The sequence below is a fragment of the Gymnoscopelus microlampas genome, assembly GCF_963454915.1.
Source record: "Gymnoscopelus microlampas genome assembly, chromosome: 6".
NCBI classification, from domain to species: domain Eukaryota; kingdom Metazoa; phylum Chordata; class Actinopteri; order Myctophiformes; family Myctophidae; genus Gymnoscopelus; species Gymnoscopelus microlampas.
The window spans coordinates 24,725,449-24,751,048 of record NC_139943.1 but is presented as its reverse complement, the minus strand read 5'-3'; the positions used below and the strand labels follow the sequence as shown (position 1 = coordinate 24,751,048).

Below are 25,600 nucleotides of genomic sequence, written 5' to 3'. Positions count from 1 at the left end.
TTTTCACTGAATGTTCACTCCAAAATAGGGACGATAAGGTTTATGTGGTTAAAAAACATATCCAAAGTAAGAAGCTTCCTGTCTCCTTCTGGCACTGAAAAACTGGCACATGCACTTGAGTTGGATCGTTGAACAGCAATAAACAAGTGGAGCTGAGAACCAGTGTTGCAGATTTTTTACTGTAAATAACAGTAATGCCCTTTTTTTGCTGGACTGCTGTTGGAGGGCTCCAGCTCATTCAAAAATGCTGCAGCAGCCAGAATGCTCACTGGCACAAGAATAACTGAACACATTATACCTATACTCAGATCACTTCAATGGTTCCCAATACAATACAGAATTGATTTCAAAGTTCTACTTACTGTTTACAAGGCTCTAATGGTTTAGCTCCTGAATACATATCTCTGACCTGCTATAAGCAATAAAACTAATCAAACCTCTCAGTCCTCTGTGGGCGTGTGTTGTGTTGCTGTATACAGTAATGTACGTGTGAGTTGTTGCAGGGGTGGTGTAGGAGTTCATGCTAATGTGTTTATGGGTAGTGTTTATAAAAGCATCTCATATGTGTGGGTGGATGGGGTCAGGGGTTACAAACATTGTATCTGCTTGAACATAATTTATTGCTGTCTTTTTATGTGAAGCACATGAGTTTACCTTGTGTGAAATGTGCTATAAATTACTTGACTAGATGATGCAAGGGAGTCTTCAACATTGGGATGATAATTGCAGAAAATTAAGTAAGGTTTCAGTGAAGTGGGGGGGGGGGGGTTCTCTTTATATGGGTATCTTAGCAGAAGGAAAGATTTGCAGAGTTAATTAAAGAGAGGGGAGGAAGTGAAAAGGGGGAATGAAGCCGGAAGAATAAATGGGAGGGAAAAGCGATGTGGTGGATAATGACAGTCAGACAGAGAGAGAGAGAGAGAGAGAGAGAGAGAGAGAGAGAGAGAGAAAAAGAGAGAGAGAGAGAGAGAGAGAGAGAGAGTGGAGCCAACACTTCAGAGGTCTGACAGGACAGTAGGAAATGTTGCCCACAGAGTGCTCATTACTGGATTCTCTCAGATGTCTGTCATGACATTAACTGCACTCTATCTCAGACACACATTACATACCGTAGTCACAAATGGCAGGTGCAAGATTACACCTGCAACACCTGTTTATACAAGACTGGGACTGTGTCATGGAAATAACAAGCTCTTAATCCTGACTGAATGTTAATGAGTTTTATTAAACAGAAGAAAAGATAATACACAAATTCGTTCAAGGATGAACCAATCTGTATCAGAGCAAGAAAGTCAAGAGTATAATTCGACACAGCTCATTTTTAAGCTCATTAGCCCCCTCCACCCATCCCCCAAAAGAGTGAAATCAACATTCCGTTAAGTCATCTGTTGATGCCTCGCAAAGAAAATGTTTAGACCAATAACAAGCTCTCTGCAGTACATGTTCAAAGGTAATAGCATTCTGTTCTCAACCCCTCCTCACAGTGCTCGCTGAGGGCAAGACGGTGTCTATTAATATCGCGTTGATGACGTACATGAGCATACATGAATGGAGTTCTATTATACACACTGCCACTTATATTTGCGAAGCGGCACAAACGTGACGTAAAGGCCCACCAATCTATGATGCCGATGGTTCGAGTTGGCTAATCAGAGAAGCCTCCCCCGAAAAAACAGCAACACAGAGATTCAGTGCCTCCTACGCAGATTCGGTGCATCCTTCGCATACCCAGGCAGACAGATAAGAGATATTTGTGTTTTTTCAGTTCTCGAAAACCGCTGGCTCGACCGAATTGCCACTCGGATGGTGCCAGAGACATGCCCGGGCAGATTAATTTCATTAATAGATATAAATTGTGAAAAACGAATTTGGTTCAGTCCATCACTATGCGAGATTAGCCCAGTCAGACAATTAGACTCACACACACAGACCCTCTTCCAGAGACGGTTCACCTCCAATATTTACATTGTGGCTCAGCCACAATGTAAATATTGTAATCTGTAAACACAATTACTTTTTGGCTACTTCAGACTTTTTTTTTTTCCATACCTCCAAAGACTAGAAAATGATTATGAATTTATTTTTTTAAGATCTGGAGAGATGGAGAGACCCCTGTTAGTGAACAGCAAACTCTATACAAATGATTACTATCGGAAGCTTATAACAGAATATTAAATAAATTGCACTACTTTTGATTATCAGCAGAAAAGACAGATAGTCACACGATAAGGTTTGTCATCAACAGTTCTTTTTATTATTATTATTCCTTTTACTGTAGGGGCTTATAAATATTTTAAATTACGTTTAAATAAACTAATAAAACAGCTTAGACATTTTCATAACTCAATGTTAACAGTTTCTCATAAATTGAGATACTGTTGAGATTTCTGGATCAGAAAATCCATGCCACAAAGAAAAGAAAACACAAATTAAACAGAGTGCTTGGTAATAAATGCTACACAGTAGCTAAATGCAAGCTATACAATTCCAGTGCTCCAGGTGTTACTCCAAGACTTAATTTATACTCATACATACTAGTGGATTGGTGAAAATAACAAATCCACTAGCTCACCGTTGGAGATTGTAGCTCTGCTATTTTCTGCATGCGACAGCGTCGTATGGCAAAGTATAAATCAGGCTTTAGTGTGTGATGTCCTTGCGGAACCTCTCTGCATGGAGAATGAGTTGTAGCAGGAAAAGGAAAAGCGAGTATGTGATAATAGGATTAATTATGAGTTGGCTTCCTGTTTTTCCATTGAATTATTAATATAGCCGATAAAAGACTGGAGTTTGATTAAACAAAGTGTGGATGGGTAGAGCACCATTTATACTTTGTCGTACGATGGTATCGTGCGCCGAAAATAGCCGACCTACAAACTCTCAACGCATCGCGCGTGCGATGCGTTGAGAGCTTGTAGGCCAGCTATTTTCAGCACACGGCGCCATCATACAACGCAGCATAAACTAGCCATTAGACTTAGTTAAAAAAAGTTTCTGGTAACCTTTGAAGCACTGTAAATGTAGAATCAATCATTTACCAGTAGTGTACACTATATGCAAGTTTCAAATCAGCAAAACCTACACACAGACATTCCAATCTCACAACCAAATACCCATTCAGTCCCATATTCTTTCATAGGACATTTCAAACATATTAAAAGTCTTTGGGTCACAGATTCGACATGGGATGCACACAGTGGATTAATCAACCAGGATCAGAGGATATGTTCCACCCCTCTGTAAGGACACATTTTAGTAAGCACTGTGCTGGTTAGCTACAACCTTTTGAAGGAAAGAAATGTCAGTTTATGTGCCAACAATCAATCCCCCCATGTAAAATTTGTGCTAATTTCCCACTGGATCCACATAATTTAAAGACTGTCTCAGTGAATCTTCCTCAGTAAATACAGGTTGTTTTTGGGAAGAAACCTCTTAGAAACATTTGATAGAATAAAACAGAGCAGAATATGATAATTATAGACAATTTTGTTCATTGCACGCACGCACACACACACACACACACACACACACACACACACACACACACACACACACACACACACACACACACACACACACACACACACACACACACACACACACACACACACACACACACACACACACACACACACACACAGTGCTGTGCCAGTGTATTTACTGACATTTATAGCTTAAGGACACAAACAGTTTGTGTTTTCCCTCTGAAATTAATAAAAGTACACTTTGTACAAAGTGTACTTTGCACAGTACAGTATGTCTCCCTCTGCAAATGTAATGTAATAATAAATTGTTCTGTACATCTTCGCTTAAACCGGGACTCCAGAATAGCTCCTCCTCCTGTATTTACATCACTGTTTCTCAAAGGAACCATGTTTTATCTTTGGGATAAAACATGGTTTACATTGTACAAGTCAATGTTATTAACTCTGAGGGCCCTATTCCGCATGCCTTAAGCACCAGGTCTTATGACTTAACTTAAGACCTGGAGGCGTGTGCCAATGCTGTTTGGCTGTTTTGAGTGGCCAAACAGCATTGGCCACACCTCCAGGTCTTAAGTTAAGGCATAAGGCCTGGTACTTAAGACACGCAAAATAGGGCCAGAGAGTGTGCAAATGGAACAAAATGGACCCGTAAGCATCCATCTGGTTCCATTTGTACCCTCTCAGAGTTACAGACCCGTAAAAGGGTCCATTTGGAGCCCCTGGTGGTCCCCGGACCCGACGTTGAGAACCAGTGGTTTACATGACGTTGTGACAGAATGCTGTATTTCTCATATTTAGACCCCTGGTGTAAAAGCATTAAGAACTCTGATGTGAGTAATTTCCCTTTCCGTGAGCCTATCCTCTCAGGTCAATGTGATAAAAGGGTTGTTAGGTTACTGATGGTCCATTTCTGATGGAGGCAGACTCCTTCCCCGTGTGGTTCCCCATTAAAGATATAATCTCGCATAAATTCTCGTTTGTCAGTTACGGACACCTAGTTAACACTAGCTGTCAGCATGTAGATGGCAATGGCCCCATTTCCCACTAGAGCAATCAAATCCCTATTAGCCATTGTTCTTTTCCTAATACTCATCTCTAGTCATTGTCAATATTCAATATGAATGCTGTGTGGCGGCGTCTGCCTCGCAAGTCCTGCAGCATGCTTGTCATCGTCGGTCTTTGACCCAGATGGGATTTTCTTTTCAGTCAGACCAGCAGCGTGCTTCCTCATTTGAACTCACTTCGACAGACAAACGAACAAACAGAATATGCTGTGCTTCAGCTGACCACAGTGCAATCACTGTGGCAGGACAGTCAGTATGTTGGTGATGGTCCATTTCTGACCAGAGCAGTCCTGAATGGCTAAATGGAAGCTAAACTCTGACTGGCCGGTCTTCACCAGCTCCAGACAATTCTGAGACTCACTGTTCTGGATGGAGCCTCCCTGAGAGAGAGAAAGAGAGAGAGAGAGAGAGAGAGAGAGAGAGAGAGAGAGAGAGAGAGAGAGAGAGAGAGAGAGAGAGAGAAACAAAAACATACATTTATGAATAAGATTGCACTGGCTCTGTGTATTATGTGTATGTAGGTACGTACAGTACGTACGTACCAACGTGCGTGCTGGCGTGCGTGTGTGTGCATGTGTGCAATGCATGTTATCTACCCATATTTATATTTATTACCCATATATATGACCAGAAATTCACTACTACTGGGCTACTACTGGGCTTGATAATGATTTTACATCATTATCAAGCCCAGTAAGAGACGTAGAAAGATGTAAGACAAAGGAGGCCAGTGTGCCAGTGTTTCTAAAGAGCATTTTTATAATTAGTATTAACTCTCTCAGTGCCAGAGTATTTTCATAAAGTACTCCCCCAGTGCCAGCAATTTTCGTTTTTTTGTTTTGTTGCTATTTTGTAATTTAATTTTCAAATAGCTTCTCTTCTGCAGTTTTAAACACCTACGACAGTTCTACCAGTAGAGAGCAGCAAATCGACACATAGATTACCTCGCTGACTCGCTCGCCCCCTCCCAAACAGGCCTAAGTCACATCCGGTCATAAAAGGGAAGTGACGTTTTCGTCAATCTGTGACCGGGCTAAAATACGATGTTATACACGACTACGGTGACTGATCGTCACCCAGACCAAAGAGAATAGAAGTGGAGCTCTCTGTTTGTTTTGTATACCGTGTGAAAAACCGGGACTTTCCCTATTCTGGCCGAAAATGACCGCGGGAAAAAAATTAGAACCGGAAACGGAATCTGCGTCATGAAACCGGGACCCAGTGAGTCTGAAGGAATCAGAAAGTGAAAGTGATCATGAAAAATAAACAGAATAGCACGACCACAGTAAAAAGTAAAAACTCGGGATTTCTCTGGTAGCGAGGGTACTCGGGAAAAACTCGGGATATCTCGGGGCGTGGCACTGAGAGAGTTAAGAGAATCCGACTCATCACGTTTGTTATTACTTGTGTAACAAATGACGATAGTACGTACAAATTGCTACTGTATGTCTGGTTTTGCAATTTCATACATTGGCAGAATCAGCTTTGTTTGCCATTGATTGTGTGCTAAAAGAGTGACTTTGAGACCTGTTTCACTGTGCACTGTCGGAAGGGGAGATTATTTCGGATGATGGAGCAACTATTGAAGATATCGCTTCTGTTGAGTATTTAGAAGCTCAATTAAGTAACTATTGAAGATTTCGGACTTTGTGTGACCAACCTGTAACATCAGTCATCTATAAATATCTATGATGTACTGTACGTCTAAGTTGGGCAAGGTTTTAGCGTTTATATAGCCATTATACGTTTAAAACATACAGTATGTGGTAAAAACAATAGTGGAGGTATGTCTGTGTCCTACTAGCAGTGTGTATAAGTTTGGTGCTGATCGGTCCAGCAGTGTGTGAGATTAGCACCAGACAAACACACAGACCCTCTCATAGACGGCTAGCCTCTTGCAGCTCACCATGCCATAAAAACACGCAGATACAGTAAGTGGGACATTGAACAGCTTGGGAGTTCTCCTTGAGGCTTACAATGCTTTCAAAAGATATTGATTTGCACAGCCTTTGTTTGTGTATCTGCACAGCTGCCATGGCATATTGGAGCTTGCCAAGATCTTGACTTGTTCTTGAACTGATATAATATGTTCCAAAAACCCATGCACAATGCCATGGTCACTTAAGCACGAAGAAGAGTCTCTTTTATCAGAATTAGACAAAAGTGCTGCTGATTTTGATGAAAAAACACCATCATTGAACTGCCACACAATCAGAGAAGGCAACATAAGTTATTTCCATAATTATGGATGTACAAACTGAGTGCAAATTGAAACAAATATTGATGTTCTTTTTAAGGTATTCATTTGAGACCAGATCTCTTTTGTTAGCAAAAATGACCAAATTATAAGACAAACATACAAGACACAAAAATACAAGAATATACAGTACCATGAAAGTGAAATGATTGGAATTAGGGGTGAAATTAGAGGATATATAGGGTGGTTACTGGGGAGAGAAGGTCATGTTAATGAAAATAAATAAATTATAACACTATTTAGTATAACATCGACATTCTCCAATCTCATTCTTTAGCATTCATGCCTATAACTCGCTCTTTCAAATCAAATAAGGTAATGAAAGCCTGCAGTTGCAGAGTTCATTCTAGGCCGAGGGAGCAGAGAAAATAAAGGCCCTTTTCCCAAATTCAGTGTGGGTTCTGGGTAGCCACTGAAGTATTGTCCTTTGATCGTAAGCTGTAAGATGGTATTGATGTAATAGTGGCGTTACGAACCAAAGTGAAAAAGGGAGCTGAAGTGATTACTTTTAAATGAAGACAATTAAACAGCCTACGGTCAGTCAGGGACAGCCAGTTGATGTAAGCATACATATTGCAATGATCGGTAAGTTAGTTTGCAACAACACGTCACAGAATGTCATCTGTCAAGGTGATCATTGGCGGCTGCTGCTGTACACAGTATGGGCTGAATACATATCCATCGATCACAATGATCTTTCCTGTATTCTCTGCTCATGAAGAATCAATTGGGTTTCTCTGTGTGTACAACCTCCTGACTGACTTCCAGCAAATATTATACTTAAAAGTTTGTACTTTACCCCTTGCCCTCCAAAGAGTACAGCTCAGACTGAGAGTACAGAAGCTGACTTGGGCCGCGCACGCTCACCCACGCACGCGCACGCACACGCACACACACACACACACACACACACACACACACACACACACACACACACACACACACACACACACACACACACACACACCTGGAATGGCTCCAACACCTTGTCCTCACTGCAGCAGTGTGTCTGCCTGTCATTCTGCAGAGCGCAGTGTTAGATCACACTATTGATCTCCTGCTATTAAGGCGGGAACATCAGTTAATCAGTCGGTTAGCCAGTTAGGCAGCAAGCCACCAGGCAGTCAAGTTGGCCAGCAAGTCAGCCAGTCTATCAGATGCTCAGTAATGCAGCCATTCACCTCAAATAATGTGTTAAATAAAAACCCTGTGTAAGGGTTATCGGACAAGTGCTAAAAAATATCAAGCATTGTGTATTAAAGGTGCAGTAAGTGATTTTTTGGTTTGTTTGTTAAACACTGAGTGCCAAGGACGTAGATCTACGTCCTTTCAGATCTAACCGTTGAGTGCCATAAACGTAGATCTACGTCAATTCATTTTTTTTTTCTTTTTATTCCACAAGAGGGCGCTCTAAAGCAATGTAGGAATGATCCCTCGACGCCGATAGAAGGAATGGACGGATGTGACGTCATCCCCAAAAATTAGGATTTGTAGAAAAACACTTCTAGGTCGGATTCTTTTTTTTTTTGTGTGGTGAAAATGAGTCATTTTCAACTGGCGATAGCAACAAAATGGCCGATTGTGGTAAATGGTAAATGGTGCATTTATATAGCGCTTCTATCCGAAGCGCTTTACATTGATAGTGCCATTAACCCATTCACACACACATTCATACACCGATGGCGGAGGAAACCATGCAAGGCACCAACCTGCTCATCGGGAGCAATTAGGGGTTCAGCGTCTTGCTCAAGGACACTTCGACACTAACTCTAGGGGAGCGCCCCAGCCCGGGATCGAACTGGGAACCTTGCGGTTTTCCAGCTCACACTACCCGGCCACTCTACCCCTGAGCCACTGCCGCCGTGGATAGACGAGACCCTCCCCCACCCACCGGACACTTTTTGTTTACATCCACGTGCACGTCGTGGCTTCTGCGGCTCTCCAAAGATTGTCAAAACGCGGTAAAAAACGGATGAAGCGGATGCATAGTACCTAGCACTCAATGTGTTAAAATAAGTGTTAAATAGCTGTATATTCTGAGTCTAATCTTATAGAGGTTTTAAGAGGGGTCTCCCCGTTTCTCCAGCTCTTTAGTTAACAGAAAATACATTTTCAGGTTGGGATACCAATTTTATCCAATCAGGTGAGAGAACTCATATAGGATACAGGATAACAACGAATTTGAAGTGATGACTCGAAGAAATGAGAGGACAACATTGGAACTGCATGGAACACTAAGCTGATAAATGGATACTCTCTCCTGATTGGTTGAAATTAGCAACCCACCTGTAAATGTATTTACAGTTTATCAAAGAGCTAAAGAGACCCATGTTACGGAACAAACACGCTCTTGCAATGATTACTGAATAAAGCTTTAACCTTTAAAAAAAAGTTTTCACCAAAAAATATCACTTACCTTACCTAAGGTATTGGTGTGGACATTTTAAGAATGTGTTCTTCAAACAAACAAATGCACAGTTTAATGCACAGTTTATATAAAAAGTTATCTGCGCAATTTGTATATTGCCCTTCAATACAACCCACTGAGCATTTTTCGGGCTATTAGACGTCTAAAATACGTCTAAGGGGTAGGCTAAAACGGGGTTATAATTGGTCTACTGGTGAAAGTTTTTTAGCGGTCTAGGCTTAGCCTAGACGTTGATTAGCTGTTTTTTAAGCGTCTATTTATATAATATAGACGTCTATAAATAGACGCTTAAAAAACAGCTAATCAACGTCTAGGCTAAGCCTAGACCGCTAAAAAACTTTCACCAGTAGACCAATTATAACCCCGTTTTAGACGGAAGTCTAATAGACGACTATGGCTCAGTGGGAACTGAGTAAAAGTCCACCAGGCAGCGTGATGGGTAAACTTAAGGTTTATGAGGCTAGGAGGCTAAGAGCTGGAATATGCTATCTTAGAATAAAACAAGTTGGCCCATAACAAGCATGAAAAATTACACTGTCAAAAAGACCTCGCCAGTGAGCTTAAATCAGCTCTGATGCTTCATAAATAAGGGTGTAACATTGATAACCTTTGTAGAAGCACCACTGTGCTGCAGCTATTTTGCATTGATAGTGAGGGAGTTCTTCACACCTTAAACCCTTGCCTTGTTACCGGCCTTTCCTAGTCTTGGAGAAGAAAAGGCCTGCTATGACCTAATGCAGAGCATGTCAATAGGGCGGGACTTCCGTTGTATGTACTTCCCCGGGGAAATGTATTTTTCGTTTCACGTGCAGTGAATGTACACAGTTCTGTAAAGTCTCAACGTAACTTCCTTGGGCGGTACTTCCGCCAAATTCAAGTAGTTCGGTTTAGATACTCAGGCTAGGCCTCCCCCAGCGTGCTAAAACCCTATATATTTCATTGCAATACAAATAGTAAAAATAGTCAATCTATAAGTTTATAACGAGTCACAGCTTGACCAGTTGTAAACTGAATATTCTATTTCTTTCCGAATGTTGCATCCTATTGCCTACTATGATATGCTCAGAATAGAGATGCTAGGGTTCATGTGGTTAAATAATTCCTGTCAGGGGTCGAGCAACAGTGACAATGCAGCAGCAGTGCAGTGCATGTCGTTGATGCAGTCACATCCACATAACCACACATTTTCAAAGCTGCATTGATGCCATTTTCTCAGTCTTGCATCTCTCCCCCCCCCCCCACAACTCTATAATGACACTGCTAACTAACTGCTTGAGGAGGCTGGCCTATTAACAAATACTGCAAGTGGTGTTGGTAATGTGCTTTGGATTTGCAGTAGTGTAGCGAGCTGCAGGGACTATAATGACTGTAGTCTGTGGTGCTGTGCCCCACAATTGTTACAGTAGATGAACTCTTTTTATTGGCCTACTGTATGAGACGTGATGTCCATAAAGCTACACATAAATACAGACCAACAAAGAAAGAAGCAATGTAAGAAAAGAAAAATGCTGCCTGCACACAATAGATGTTTGAGAGGCAACAGTTTCCATTTAACTGTTGCACACCTACTCTTTCCCCCTTTCCATTCTCTTCCTCCATACTTCTGTCTTTCACTCTCCCTATATGGGCTGCTATTCCCTCAGGGTGGTCATGCTCGGTTCAATATTGTAAAAGATCTAATCGTCAATAATTCATAAATACCGACTTCCCACTTCACATGAAGTACTCGCTCTCTTTCATAATCTGCAACTCTTTCTTCTTTTCTGACACCTTCCTCTCTGATGTTCTCAGTGGTGGGATGTTACTAAGTACATTTACTCAAGTACGGCACTTAACAAGGTATATTTACTTTACTTGAGCCTTTCCCTTTTATTCATACTGTACTTCTACTCTACTACATCTCAGAGACAAATATTTCACTTTTTACTCCACTACAGTTACTTGAAAACTTTACTTAAGGTAGATTAGATTATTATTAGATTATTATTATGAAACATATATTAACACATTATGTTAATTGTGCTTTTTCTATTAAAAAGAAAACCCAGACTGGATCCACGGATCCGGATCTTCAAATAGTAAAATCAACAGGAAGTTGACATTTTTATAAAAAAAATGAACAGTACTGGGTTTGGTGTTGTTCTATATTGTCTGATCAGCTTTGTTTGCGTTCGTTTACGTGCTACAAGAGTGACTTTGAGAGCTGTTTCACTGTACGATGTAAGTCAATGAGGAGCATATTTCGAATGATCAATTTCTAATCAATGGAGCAATTATTTTTGATTTCTTGTCCACCTTTGGAGTTACATCATGGGAAGTTAACTACACAGCCCAAACCTCTACCAAAGTGGTCTTGCTCTTTAAGTAAAAAGTCGGAGTACTTCTTCCAGGTTCCAGCACTGGTTGGTTTCTATTTTTATTTGATCCTTTGTTCTCCCATGCCTGCCAATCCACACTGGATCTGTGTCTTCAAACAGCTGTGTGTCAGATCCTCAAGCTGGAGTGTTTAGCGTCTCCCCAGTAATATTGCTGTTTCCAGACATCAAACATCTCACACACACACACACACACACACACACACACACACACACACACACACACACACACACACACACACACACACACACACACACACACACACACACACACACACACACACACACACACACACACACACTTGAGCACATGCACGCGCACAGGTGGGAGTGCATGCCCACACTGCACTATTTAGTACAGTCCCTCCCTTTGAAAGTAAAAGACAAATACAGTATGTAGTACAAACATCTTGAGCCGCGCCCATCACTGTGGTCTGATTTTCAAATGCGTTTGTACAGGGCCATGTCTGATGTGAACCTGTTTTATTAACTCCTATAGTTGTATTAGCCCCTATAGTTTAAGCCCTATTATTTTATTAGCCACTATACCTTTAGTGCCCAATTCACAACAAAGGGCAAGATTTCAAGGCACACCGGTATTCATATCCATGCCAAATAGAATTTATAACGTGTTATCACTCTGTAAATGTTTACTTGTATTTACTAATGCCAAATAAAAGTTGTCAAACAACTATATTACTTGCAAAATCCCATAAAAGTGGCATCAAACTCCATTTGAACAATTTTAAAATGAGGTAATGAAAAGAGACACACAGCTAGAGAGAAGGCAATTTGGTTCGTAACAGTAGTCAACGCAACCAATAACACATGATAACATTTTTTATATATACAGTAGATGTCATCATGATAACGTTTCAATGAGCTATGAAAGAGTCCATGAGTCCTTTGTTAACCACTTAAACCCTCTAGTCTTAGTGAAACTGACATGAGAACTTGCAACTGTAGTGGACAGCTTTTTTCCCCGTCTACACCAAACCTCTTCTCCAAAAATGATCTACATGCTCACAATGTGTCGTGACGCATTGTGTGACCTATTAGTTACTTTGTAGATTTGTATTATTATTACAAAACATACATTAACCACTTCAGCCCTATTTACATTTTTGGCTATTTGAAAATATGTCTAAAATACATTTTTGACATACTTTAAGTATATTTTGATGCCAATACTTCTGTAAATGTACTCAAGTACTGTACATTTTTATTAACAGTCTTTTACTTGTAACAGAGTGTTTCCAAATTGCCGTATACTTAAGTAAGAAATGTGAGTACTTTTTCCACCACTGCATCAGTTAACATCCACTTTCCATTGTGGTCCAGAACATTCAGCCCTATAGCTTTAGAGCAGTGACATTAATGTTTATCACACACAGCAGCAAAAACGGCACAACCAGCTCCAACGGACTAAAAAAGTGGACCTAATTGAAAGGGACAACCCACCACAGGAACACTGTTTTTTATTGAATTTTATTTACACCAGGTTGAAAGCGGTTAAGTAAATCCTTTTTTTCACCCCAATACTTCCTTCTATTAATTCCTTATGCATATTTTAAATGTCATCTGCTCAAGTAAGTGGATGGGAGGTGACTTCTCATTTTGGAGCGCCATAGGGCTATGCATAATATATCTCAGTTTTCTAACTTCTGACAGGGACACTGAAATAAGATGGAAGAGCATTTTCTGAATCTGATCAAAGCTAATTAGAGAGATGTATTGTGAGTGTACCCAGTGGCAGCAAAGGCTATAGAGGAGACTGAGGGGTCACAGGAGAGAGAGCTATTGTTCTCTGAGGTACAGATGGAAGAGGATAGAGAGAGAGAGAGAGAGAGAGAGAGAGAGAGAGAGAGAGAGAGAGAGAGAGAGAGAGAGCTACATGCACTCAAGCACACTCATACACACAAATACACATCCAGGAGAGCTGCCAAGGGCGTACAATCTGCCTTATTCATACTAATTATCCTGCTTCATCTACAGTACTTATCTTGGCTTCTTTAGTGCAAAATGTCATAGCTGAAGAGTAAAAATAATACAGACGGTTGTTAAAAGTCAGAGGCTGTGGACATGTTGAATGCTCATTAGCCAGCAAAAGCAGATGGGAACTTATAAAATCCTATTGCATAAATAAACTTGGTATAGTGAAATACTAATCCACACCCTAACAATTTGAGATGAGGTGACGTCTAGAGTCAGAATTTAAATGGAGATGTTCAGCTATCTATTTAAATGAAAGCAGGGCTCTTTAGCACTTGAACAGTCCAAAAAGCACCAGGCAAATTACTGCCACATACAGAGTATGCAGTACCAGTTGGAGGTGCAGGTGTAGGAAGAATAAAGCCTGGGATAGGCTGTTCCAGAGTACATAATTCAAAGGATGTAGGTTTTTTTCTTCTTTTTTTCCCCGTGGGAGATTGCACAAGGGAACTCTAGATATCAATACACATGTACAGTGTGCCCCACTTTGCTCTAAGATCACATGCGCTGTGCTCTAAGATCACATGTGCTGTGCTCTAAGATCACATGTGCTGTGCTCTAAGATCACATGCGCTGTGCTCTAAGATCACATGTGCTGTGCCCTAATATCACATGTGCTGTGCCCCAAGTTTTTGTGTCCCCGATGAATAACGGTCTATGTGAGTCTCTGGTGCTTGTCGGGTGTGCTTCTGCATGTACGTATGAGATCAACAATTACAGTGTCCCCCCCTACCACCCTGACACGTCCGAGGTAGATGCCACCCACTCTAGAGCCTGCGTCTGCCCGGCGTTTCTTACAGTTAAGGGGGAGTTGTTTGCTCAGGGTGGGACAATTGGTTGACAATGGCAATAAAGTTGCCAAATACTGCCATAGTAGGCTCTAGATCTGCCATCTTTGCTGTAGTTCAGACAATGCTGCAATTGCCTCTCTCCATTGGGAGAGGGAGACAACGGCAATACAACAATTGTAGATTCCATATTCAGTTTACAAATTTGACACATTTAACTTAAACCTGTTTTTTCATTGTGAAAATCTTTTTCGGTGAGATGACAGGTGAAAGCATGACAACAAAGGTGATTAAAAGAGTAAACCAGAGAACCAGATTTATGGGCAGAGTTTCCTCTTTTGTCAACAAGAATGCCCTCAGGACCCTTTCAGCGGCCCTGATTCAGCCCCTCTTTGACTATGCTTGCACCTCATGGTACACCAACACCTCAATGTCACTGAAGACAAAGCTTCAAACCTCCCAAAACAAACTGATTGGACTACTTCTCGGACAAGGGCCAATGACCCACCTTTCTCCCACTCATTTTGCCAGGGTAGAAGACAGGATTAAACAACAAAAATGGCATTCGTCTTCAAAATTGTAAATGCTAATTTGCCCGAAATGCCTCCAATACTTGCATATCTAACTAAATACCTCCAAAAAGTTAGCGACACCCACAGTCACAAAATTAAAGGGAGTGCTAACAACAATCTGGTACCAACCACCCATAAAACAAACATGGGCAAATTCTCCTTCTACAGCACTGCCACCCAGGTTTGGAATAGTCTAACGCTAAGTCTAATGCAGTTCGCTGGGCTACTTTAAATCAGTCCTGAAAATTCACCTTTCAGGAGGCAAAAAAACATTTTTCCCGTTAGATAAACACCCCCCCCCCTTTTCTTTCTGCCTTCACTCCCACTCCCCCATTGCTGTACATATAGTGTAATTATTGCTTTGACCCTCATTCCCCCCCCCCATTGTTTGTACATACTGTATTATTATAATATATTTGTTGCTTTTGTTTCTGTTTGTACATAATAGTGATATTCTTTTTTTCCTGTTTTTTTTGTGATGATATTTGAACGGTTGGTGCCACTATATATGACTATGAATTGAATACCAAGGACCTCAATGGAAACAAGACCGCAAGGACCTTTTTGAACAGACCTTTAAGACAAAGTATTTTAAATGTAACTGTTTTACATTTTTGCCTAATCAAATCAATGAACATTATTTTATGAAGCTTTGCAGAAAATGTAATTATGTAATTATTTCTACAAACAAAATATGAATTGAAACAAAATAACATATTTTGGAATTACATCTGTATTAGCAAGGTTACAGCTTGTTGCATGCTTTCCCTAGAATCTCTCTTTATGTCAGGTCTAGTTGGATTGGGCCTATAGACCGGTTAGGTTCCATTAGGACCCGGGTCCCTTTCGGCCCGGGACTCTGTGTAAAAATAAAAACATTTATGCATATCAGGTTCGGGTAACTAAGCCATCGCTCCATTTGGGAACAGGTCCAACTCTTTGGAAGTAATTCAGGGCTCTTTGAAGGGGTTCCAAAAGGACCCTTATAGATCTGTAACTCTGAGAGTGTACAAATGGAATGGGGCATTTGTACCCTCTCAGAGTTATGGGGGTCCTTGAAATTAAAAAGTTTGAGAACCACAGCTCTAATGTTTAGCGCTAATACTTTACCTGTGCAATTTATCTACTGTATGTGAGTGATATTCATAGGTGCATTTCCTGTATGCATTACCTGAGTGAAAGTCCAGGTGAGTTTCATGTGCTTGTTAGCCGCATAGCTGCACTCCAGCAGCCTGGGTCGGCTGTTTACATCCACCAGACACTTATTGTCATCATCATCAATGGTTGGACTCAGCACTCCCAGATGGAGCTGCTGGGAGCTGGTGAAGTAGACATTCTGCACAGAGAAACAACACAGAGTGAGTAACAGTATGAAAGCCCTGCTACACTAAATAAAGGCGCCTTTCCATATGCATAGGACTTACCTAGCCCCACCCCACACCGCCCACCACAGCGACGGTTTCCACTACAATGGGTAGAGTGGTGTGTAAGTGGTACTAAACTGGTGCCTAAAAAGTACTAAGTATTATTAGTTGCATGAAACCGGCGTCCTGAAACAAAAACAGCCAACCTACAATTTAGGCTTTTAGCCTTTAGTGTGATCTGCAAGCTCACAACACGTTGCACTGTGACGTGCTGTTTGCTTGTAAATCGGCTATTTTTGGTGCGCAACACCAACACACAAATGAGTACAACTCACCCTTTAATGTAGATATTATTTCAGTTTGCTCTCATTTGCTTATTTTTGTTGAGCGTTTCACCCTCTTTTTAATTACATTGTAAGTTATTTTGTGACCGAGTTCTAATTTTCTCTTATTTTGAGAGCATATCGTTTTATGCCTCAGCTGCAGAATTTGCCATAATTCTGCATTCTAGGCTTTATCTCTCGAATGAAATAAATAGGGACTGGAATCTGCATCTGAAGATTAAAAAGAAAACCAGGAGGGAAGAGGAAGGGAAGTGGATGATGCCGAGCAAGAGATGAAGGAAGATGGAGAGATGGTTTAGGAAAAACGAACCGTGGCAAATTACAAGATGAAGACATTTTAATACTTGGACTTCCCTTTCTCTGCCTGTGGAAGTGCTGCTACAGCTATAAGTCGGCAACCTGACTGCAAACTGTTTTTAATGTAAATTTCTCACTTATTCAAGAGATTTTCTTTCCATTTTCAATTTGCTGGCTCCACTTAATCTTCAGAATGTCAGCCAAAGTCTCATTTATAGAATCTTTGCCATGCTCATTTATAATGTTAAACCACATTTCATATTCCAAATAACAAAGCGATATGGGTGATAAAAGTATGTAGGGTATATTTCCAGATAAATTATATTCTTGCACAATGATAATTTAGTCTTGAGACGAGGTGTGAAAATTGTACTACAGCTCATCACAATAACTACAAAAGTCCATTCTGGAAGAGAAAGTAGCTTACCTGCCTTAACTGCCTAAGGAAGAGTTTTGGACTAAGTTTTTCTTACCTTTTCTATGATGTTATGATATCTTAGAATGAATGGTACAGTAGAACATTTTCATAACTCCATCCTGGGTTCGCCACAGCTTAAAGCGCGGATAGGCCTTGCGTTAGATCACATATTTTAATTGCTTTTTTTTTGTGAGAATAGTGACAGAACACTGTCAAAAAAAAAAAAAAAAAAAAACAGAAAACAGAGGTCTCGCTAGACGAGATTGAAATCTCGAGATTGAAATCTTGTCTAGCGAGACTTAAGTTTTTTTTTTTTTTTTGGTTGCATAGTGTTCTGTCACTATGAACGTCAGATATCACAAAAAAAAGGAAAAAAAGGCAATTAAAATATGCGATCTAGCGCAAGGCCTATCTTAAGCTGTGGCGGACCCGGGATGGAGTTATGACATTTTTCTACTGTACCATTCATCCTAAGATATCATAACATCATAGAAAAGGTAAGAAAAACTTAGTCCAAAATTGTCCTTTAACTGCCACTGACAGTTCTAAAATTAAGTTGTCCATATTTTTACTCCTTTTGAATTCCTGATCATTTTATAATTGGGGCTGAATAAGTATATTATAAACCAGGGGTCGGCAACCTTTTTGACATGAAGTGCCATGTTTTTATTTTCTTGATAAGTCAGTATGCCAAATCAACACTAAGTTTAATTATGACACCACACCAAAATATATTTCCAACAGGTTTTGATTGTCCATTATGCATAACAATCTTTATTTTTTCTTCTTTTGAACTATTTTCTTGAGGATGTAATCAGGATATAATGATTGAGAGCAACAATTACCCAAACTAACTCCCAGACTCCCACCCCAGATAGAGTTCGAAACTTCGAATGAATGTAGAATTATGTGCAGGATATAATTTGCATTACAGTTGTGAGGGGATTTAATTTACTACATATTCTAAAATAAAAATCCTCTCTCTCACTTATGTCAGTGTGCCAGTGATCACCCTCCCCTGTGCCAATGTTGGCACCGTCCCTAAGGTTGCCTACCCCTGTTATAAACTAAGAGTCAGCCACATTGGCAGTTCATCTGGAGTCTATAAGATATTCAGCATGGAAATTTGTTACAAATAACATCCAAAAACAGAAGTGCTAAAAGAATAGGTAGGTAGGTAGGTAGGTAGGTAGGTAGGTAGGTAGGTAGGTAGTTAGGTATGTAGGTGCTTTATTCATCACTGGGGGGAACTTAAGGTGTTACAGCAGTTCTCATAAAGACATCAATAAAACACATTATAATTTTTTTTTAAAGTTGAGTTTGTGTCCCAAATCTAAAATAGGCAAATAGGTGTGTGTAAAGTATAGTCAACCTACAATATTAAAAACGACAGACCAAACATTAAGTCCAATGGCTTGAATTCAACATCCCCATCCGAATCAGCCTGATCAAGCCAACCAGAGGAGGAGTTCTACAGTATTGCTGCAGGCAGAAAAGAGCTCCAATAGCACTCCATCTCGCAACGTGGGTGTAACGGTCTATTGCTTAAGGAGCTTCTCTGCCCTGCCACAGTGTCAAGTAGGGGGGAGAGGGAATATTGTCCATGATGGCCAACAGTTTAGTCTTCATCAGTTTAGTCTTCAGGTTTTGGTCACCTCCTCAACAGTATCCAAGGTAGTACCGAGGACAGAATAATGCTACACATACTGTAAAGACTAGTAGAGTGTGTGTGTGTGTGTGTGTGTGTGTGAGTGCGTGTGTGCGTGCGTGCGCGCGCGTGCGTGTGTGTATGCATAAAATGCTAATCTTAGGGGCTTATGGTCCCTTGGTGAGAACAATTCTTGTAGGTGTGTACATGCATGTGTGCATGTACATTTCTGCTAATGTGTGGGTACATGCTGTTTCTCCATTTCCTCTAACCGAAATAGCCCCACAAACTACTTTGTGGTTGTGAGTGTCTGTGCATGTGGAGAAGAGAGTGTGAGCTCATAGGAAGTAATGGATGACAATGTGACCATCTCTGTGCAGCAGGACATTTTTAGATAGAAAGCCATTATCACAGTGTCGAGCAGCCAGACAGCCTCTAAGCTGCTGTTGTTTAACCGATTTAGGCCCGAGGCCGATTCCACAAATGCCTTCTAAATCAGTAGTTCAAACACTTTCAAGATTTTTCAAACATGTAAAAAAATAGCAGATGTACAAGCTCGCAGCGCGGCACGAAGTGACGCGCGTTGAGCTTGTAGATCTGCTATTTTTGAATAGCCAACGCAAAAATCTAAAATCAAATGACACAGATGCTTTCCCAGTTTTAATGGGTTAAAAACAGTCTCAGAGACAGTAGCAGAAATACAGTAAATGTGAACTCACACAATCCTCAGTGTATATTTAAACCTGAGAGTGTGAAACTGGACCCAAATGGACCAGCAAAGTAAAGGGCTTTTACAGTGCCCATTTATGTGCATTTGAGTGTTATTTTGGAGTGCTTGTGTGTGTGTGTGTGCGTGCGTGCGTGCGTGCGTGCGTGCGTGCGTGCGCGCGCATGCATGGGTGTGTCTATAAGGGTGCACAAGTACATGTGTTTATGTGCATCATCCTTTGTGTATGTGCCTGTGTGCTAATAGCAGCTGTTTTACTCACATCTGTCAATAGATTGAGGCTTAGCTCCCAACAGAGCTGCTTAATGCTATCTCCCTTCCTGTCACGGCTCCTTAAAACCCCTAATAGAAGGATTAGTATCAATGCCATGTCAGAGAGATAGCAATCTCTCTTGACAGATGTACACATTTGTAAAAGCCTGCTTTTCAGCGTTTTTCTACAGCTATTACTTTATTAGATAGGAGAGTGTATAGAGAGAAGAAATCGATGGCAAAGAAAGAGGGAAGACACGTGAGACAATTTCGGATTTGAACCTGGGTCCTCGCAACTCAGAAGGACCACGTGGTTATTGCTCTAACTGGCACTCACCTTTTCAGAAATTTGATGTGATTTTTAACAGACATTTTGATTTGAGCCAGTCAGCCAGATCATTGTTAAGTTAAGTTATGCAAAATTGCCACGCTGCTATTTTTAGCCTCAAGTACATACCTGCTACTATATATTCCATATGTATACTACTAGAAGTTCGGGCCGCGTACGTCTAGCGTGACGCGTCGTTCACTTTGCAGTGCCACCTTACAGGCACCTCACAGTGTGAGAGAGAGTTTTGTGCTCTCCTAAATCCACGGCAGGCTTTGAAAGTACCCACTTCAGAAAGAGGTGACGTGCATCACCTCTCCAATGACCAAAACCCACTTTGTGATTACTCAGACCTGGTATGGCAGACCTGTGGGGAGTGTGCAGTGGTGTACAATGTGAAAAGATAGTTGAAATCGCAGGAGATGAAGTTAGCAGTTTATTTGTGTAAAGGGTCGTCGGCGTGGGTTGTGTTGAGGATGGAAGCCGTCGAACTGGTGCATCCTACCTATTTATAGGTAGGACGTGATGTCATGCTGTCGTGAGATTACGTCACACTGGCGTGTCTCATCGTGATGTCACGACCGTGATGTCATATGACGTCACACTGGCTACATACAACGTTACAGACAACCGACATGGCGCAGGATTCAAATTGTATATAAAAGATAGATACTGTATGTCTTCACTCTACTCATATTAGGATATATGATTACTTGACCTGTTACTGTTTCTATCCTGTTTTGTGTCCTTGCTTTTCCTTCTACCTCTATTCTTCCTCTCCTTTTCTGAAAACTGCAAATGATGGAGCCTGTGCAAAAAACAAGAAATATTTTCATCCATTTCTTTCTACCTGTAAACCTGTGATGTGACAATAAAGCTGATGCTGATTCTCTTTACAGAGACTACATTGGATCCATTAGAACACAGGTTCTTTCTTGAAAAGTAAACGTTTCGGACATACAGTATGGGCTTTCCGCCGGACAGTGATAGCGTATTTATAAATATGTAAAGCATGGATGTCTGTACAGTATGTGTGTACTGTATGTATGTACAGCTGTAAATGTCGAGGATACACCAACAAAGCCATGCCATGTGGTACTGTATCTGTTTTGAGGTTAGCACACAGAGTTAAGGAATGCATATATACAGTATATATATATATATACTGTATATATTGCGCTCACGCACGCACGCACGCACGCACGCACGCACGCACGCACGCACGCACGCACACGCACACGCACACGCACACACACACACACACACACACACACACACACACACACACACTCCTGTGTAAAAGGTCTCATCTCCTTCAACCAGGCATCAAAATGACTAAATGTGTGGATTGGCTACTATATATATTTTTGTTACTATATTGTAATTTCGATTAGTACGTATGTATGCAGTTTCTGAATGAAGCCACCCAAATCACAATGCGGTGTTAAGTGGTGACGCCCCACTAAACATGTTGGCTGCTTGTATGCATAGTGGTGACCGGCTAGTACTCCCCATGTGGCCTTATCATATCATTCACATCATTCAGCGATCTTTATAAATACTTCACCAATAACAACAAAAGTACTTCACAAGAACAATGTTGGTGTAACTAGGAGTTTTGCTGGAATAGTTTTTCTTTACACATGCATAGATTTTTAACAACAACTAGGGTTGCCAACATCCAGAACTGGAGAAACGGGACACAAAAAATCGAAACGGGACACAAAAAATCCCTCGCACGCGAGGCATTGGGAACAGGCTGAGGGTTGGGAACAGGCTGGGTTGGGAACAGGCTGACATGCCACACAAACAATGATGCCGCGCCCACCGGAGAAAATCTCACACACACACACACACACACGCACGCGTGCGAGCACTGTGCCTGCCCTGTCAACTGAGCGGTCCTAGCGCCCTTCGCATACAGCACACAAACACACAGCCAGACACACTGCAGTGTGCGCAAACAGAAATATATTTTTTATTTTTCCCTTTACACCGGAGTCCGGGACAAACAAAGTCCCGTACGGGACACGCCCCTTTTGGCTCAAATACGGGGCGTCCCGGCTAATACGGGACGGTTGGCAACCCATATTTCACACTCTTCTAATGTGTCACTTTTACTTCACCAGACATTTACCTGGTTCAGTGGCCTTGGAGTTAGATTGTCCACCCTGAGATTGGGAGGTCGGGGTTCAATGCCCAGTCGAGTCATACCAAAGACTAAATGGTACCCAATGGCTCCCTGCTTGGCACTCAGCATCAAGGGTTGGATTGGAGGCACGACATACTAGAGTGATGTCCAGGGGGTAGCTGCCTCACGCTGCAGAAACAGGAGATAGGCTCCTGACCTATGGGTGGCCTGTCTCAGGAACCCTTGGTTCCCAAGGCTACTTACTTAATGACTTACTCACCAGACATGTCAGGCTTTCATAGCCAAAGGCCCTTCTGTTTTGTGACGCCATTTATGTAACAGCATGAGCTATGCATAGACATACAGTACACACATACAGTACATAACATTCCTTAACTCTGTGTGCTAACCTCAAAACAGATACCACATGGCATGTCTACAAACAGAATTATAGTGGCTTTTCATCAAATGATTCTTATTTAATGTAATTGGAGATTCACTGAAATATCACAATTACGGATTTGACAAATAATTAATCTTCGTTGGTGTATCCTCGCCATTTAGAGCTGTACATACATACAGTACACACATACAGACAGACATACATGCTGTACATATTTATAAATACACTATCACTGTCGGGCGGTAAGCCCATACTGTATGTCCGAAACGTTAACTTTTGAAGAAAGAACCTGTGTTCTAATGGATCCAATGTAGATATTATTTAGTCGCAAGCTCTTGTACTTTTAATACTTTTCCTTGGTTAAATGTCAATGGGCATGTCATTATATGTAATAAACATACGGCTATTTTTGCTACTTTTGTGCGACACAGTCATAGGACGAAATATAAAATAGGCTATTCATTTATGAAAAAAATAGAAATATGGAGATGCAAGGTTTCTGCCCAATATCAACAATATGTAGTCTGCTCTAGACGGCTGGGCTAAAGGCCACGCTTGCCATCCTATCTGTAGCCACCCTCCAACCAGCACTGACATGAAAGTGAGTGGCAGTCACTAATAATTAGAGAGAATTGGTGGAGGGAACCAGCAGTTGGCACCATTGAGTGTTACCTGGATGCCTTGTTTTCAGTATGACAATGAATTGGCTCCAGCTGAGGTTCTGGGCAAAGCTTATTACTGACAGCTAGGGAGCCCATAAGACAGGCTAATCACTGGTGTTTTTCTCTCAAGCACCTGTTCTCCCCCCCCCCCCCCCCCCCCACACCCACACACACACACACACACACACACACACACACACACACACACACACACACACACACACACACACACACACACACACACACACACACACAACAGGTGCAATAACAGAAGAGAAAAACTTGTTCCCACACATAATGAAGAGGCTTATACAAGGGAGCACAGAAAGTGGGAGAGAGAGAAAGGGAGAGAGAGCGAGAGGGACAGCGAGAGAGAGAGAGAGAGAGAGAGAGAGAGAGAGAGAGAGAGAGAGAGAGAGAGAGAGAGAGAGATAGAGAGAGAGAGAGTGTGTGTAATGGAGAGGTAGAGAGAGAGGAAGATTCAGTGTTGAGGAAGGATCGAAGAAGAGGAAGAAAAACCTGAAATTAAAAAGAAATAGTAGTAATAGAAATATCTAAATATCAAACATAATTAAGTGATATTAAATGTACTCAAGTGTCGACAGTAAAGGTACATGCCGCTATTCACCCTAACCAACAAATCAGCCAGACTTTGTCTCCTCTCTCTGAGCTTTAACAAGTTGATCAGTAACAGCTCAAAAGCTGTTTTGGTGAGCCAATGGCAGACATTTCAGCTGACTCTCCCCCCACTGCAATGAATGTGAACATACTGTACATATATCTCTTAGCTGGTGGGGAAAGCCACATTTATTGGTAGCAACAACGTAGACTACCTTTAAATATTTTATACAACTTTGAGAAGTCCACAATGTCCTAGAGCTACGTGTACAGTACAGTACAGTACAGTGAATGGGGAGGTCACGGATGAGATTTGTGTGAACACTGAGAAATTCAGCTAACAAGAATAATAATAAACCGTGAACGATGCTCGTGGAAAGACTCGCATGAGCACTTCAGGATCAAATATGATTGTAAGCACGTTTAGTGAACACAATATGTATTTATGTCCACATAAACAGAAGTACAAGAATGCCTTGTACAAAGGACATAAACACTGCCAGTGCAGTCAGATAATGGGAAAACAGCCAGTTGCAAAGTGCATATAAGGCAGAACATTGTTACATACAATAATGTTGGCATACTTGTCAAGCACAGCGGACAACAATCATGGGTAAAGGAAACAACGCCTCCTCCAAACTGAGCAGCTTCCTTTAATAGCTGATATTGAGCAGTACCTTGCTAATTGTTTAGCCGTACTTTTGGAGGCCGGCCATTTGAAGGCCCCTCACAACCAACTTGTGCACGTGCCCCAGGCTACACACCCACGCACACACACACACACACACACACACACACACACACACACACACACACACACACACACACACACACACACACACACACACACACACACACACACACACACACACACACACACACACACACACACAGAGGTCACAGTAAGATTACAGTTTTAATAAGCTTACTGATGCAGTCAACTTGAAGAAGCATACTGTGATGAAATGGTTAGTTCCTTTTTTTCCTTTTTTTTTTTACAACAAATGCCTTTTAATGACCCAGAAAATTAACCAGGGAGGATCTTCTATATTCAGTGTTCTGTCCCTGATGACGCATCGGGTTATTTTAAGGGTAAGACCAGGCTGGTAGGAAAATAGCCTCAATAAATGAGGTCTGATGACAGTGATGAACAGACTCACAGAGACATGTCAGACAAACACCTGTGTGTTTATACACACACACACACACACACACACACACACACACACACACACACACACACACACACACACACACACACACACACACACACACACACACACACACAAAGATCAATTTAGCCTTAGGTTAAAGGTTTTAAATGTCTCATAATTATGGGGCCAGGCTTCCAGCATGGACCCATATTGTTATTGGCATTATTCCGTTTCTTCTTCTTCTTCCGCCGTTTTTGCCAGTTCTGGCTGAACCGTGCATACGCTTTTTATGA

General features: G+C 41.3%; 1 protein-coding gene across 1 annotated transcript in view; it reads right to left on the bottom strand.

Moving 5' to 3' along the window:
- Positions 1-4,782: 4,782 nt before the first annotated feature.
- Positions 4,783-25,600, bottom strand: part of LOC311047226 (polypeptide N-acetylgalactosaminyltransferase 18-like) — a gene marked incomplete at its 3' end in the record, with an annotated part of 141,736 nt that continues 120,918 nt past the window's right edge. Inside the window, exons 10-11 of the mRNA XM_084059873.1 lie at positions 16,133-16,297; positions 4,783-4,929 (exon numbers count right to left, since the gene is read on the bottom strand). Of these exons, the coding sequence (XP_083915999.1) occupies positions 4,783-4,929; positions 16,133-16,297 (312 nt within the window). The remainder of the gene's footprint in view (positions 4,930-16,132; positions 16,298-25,600) is intronic.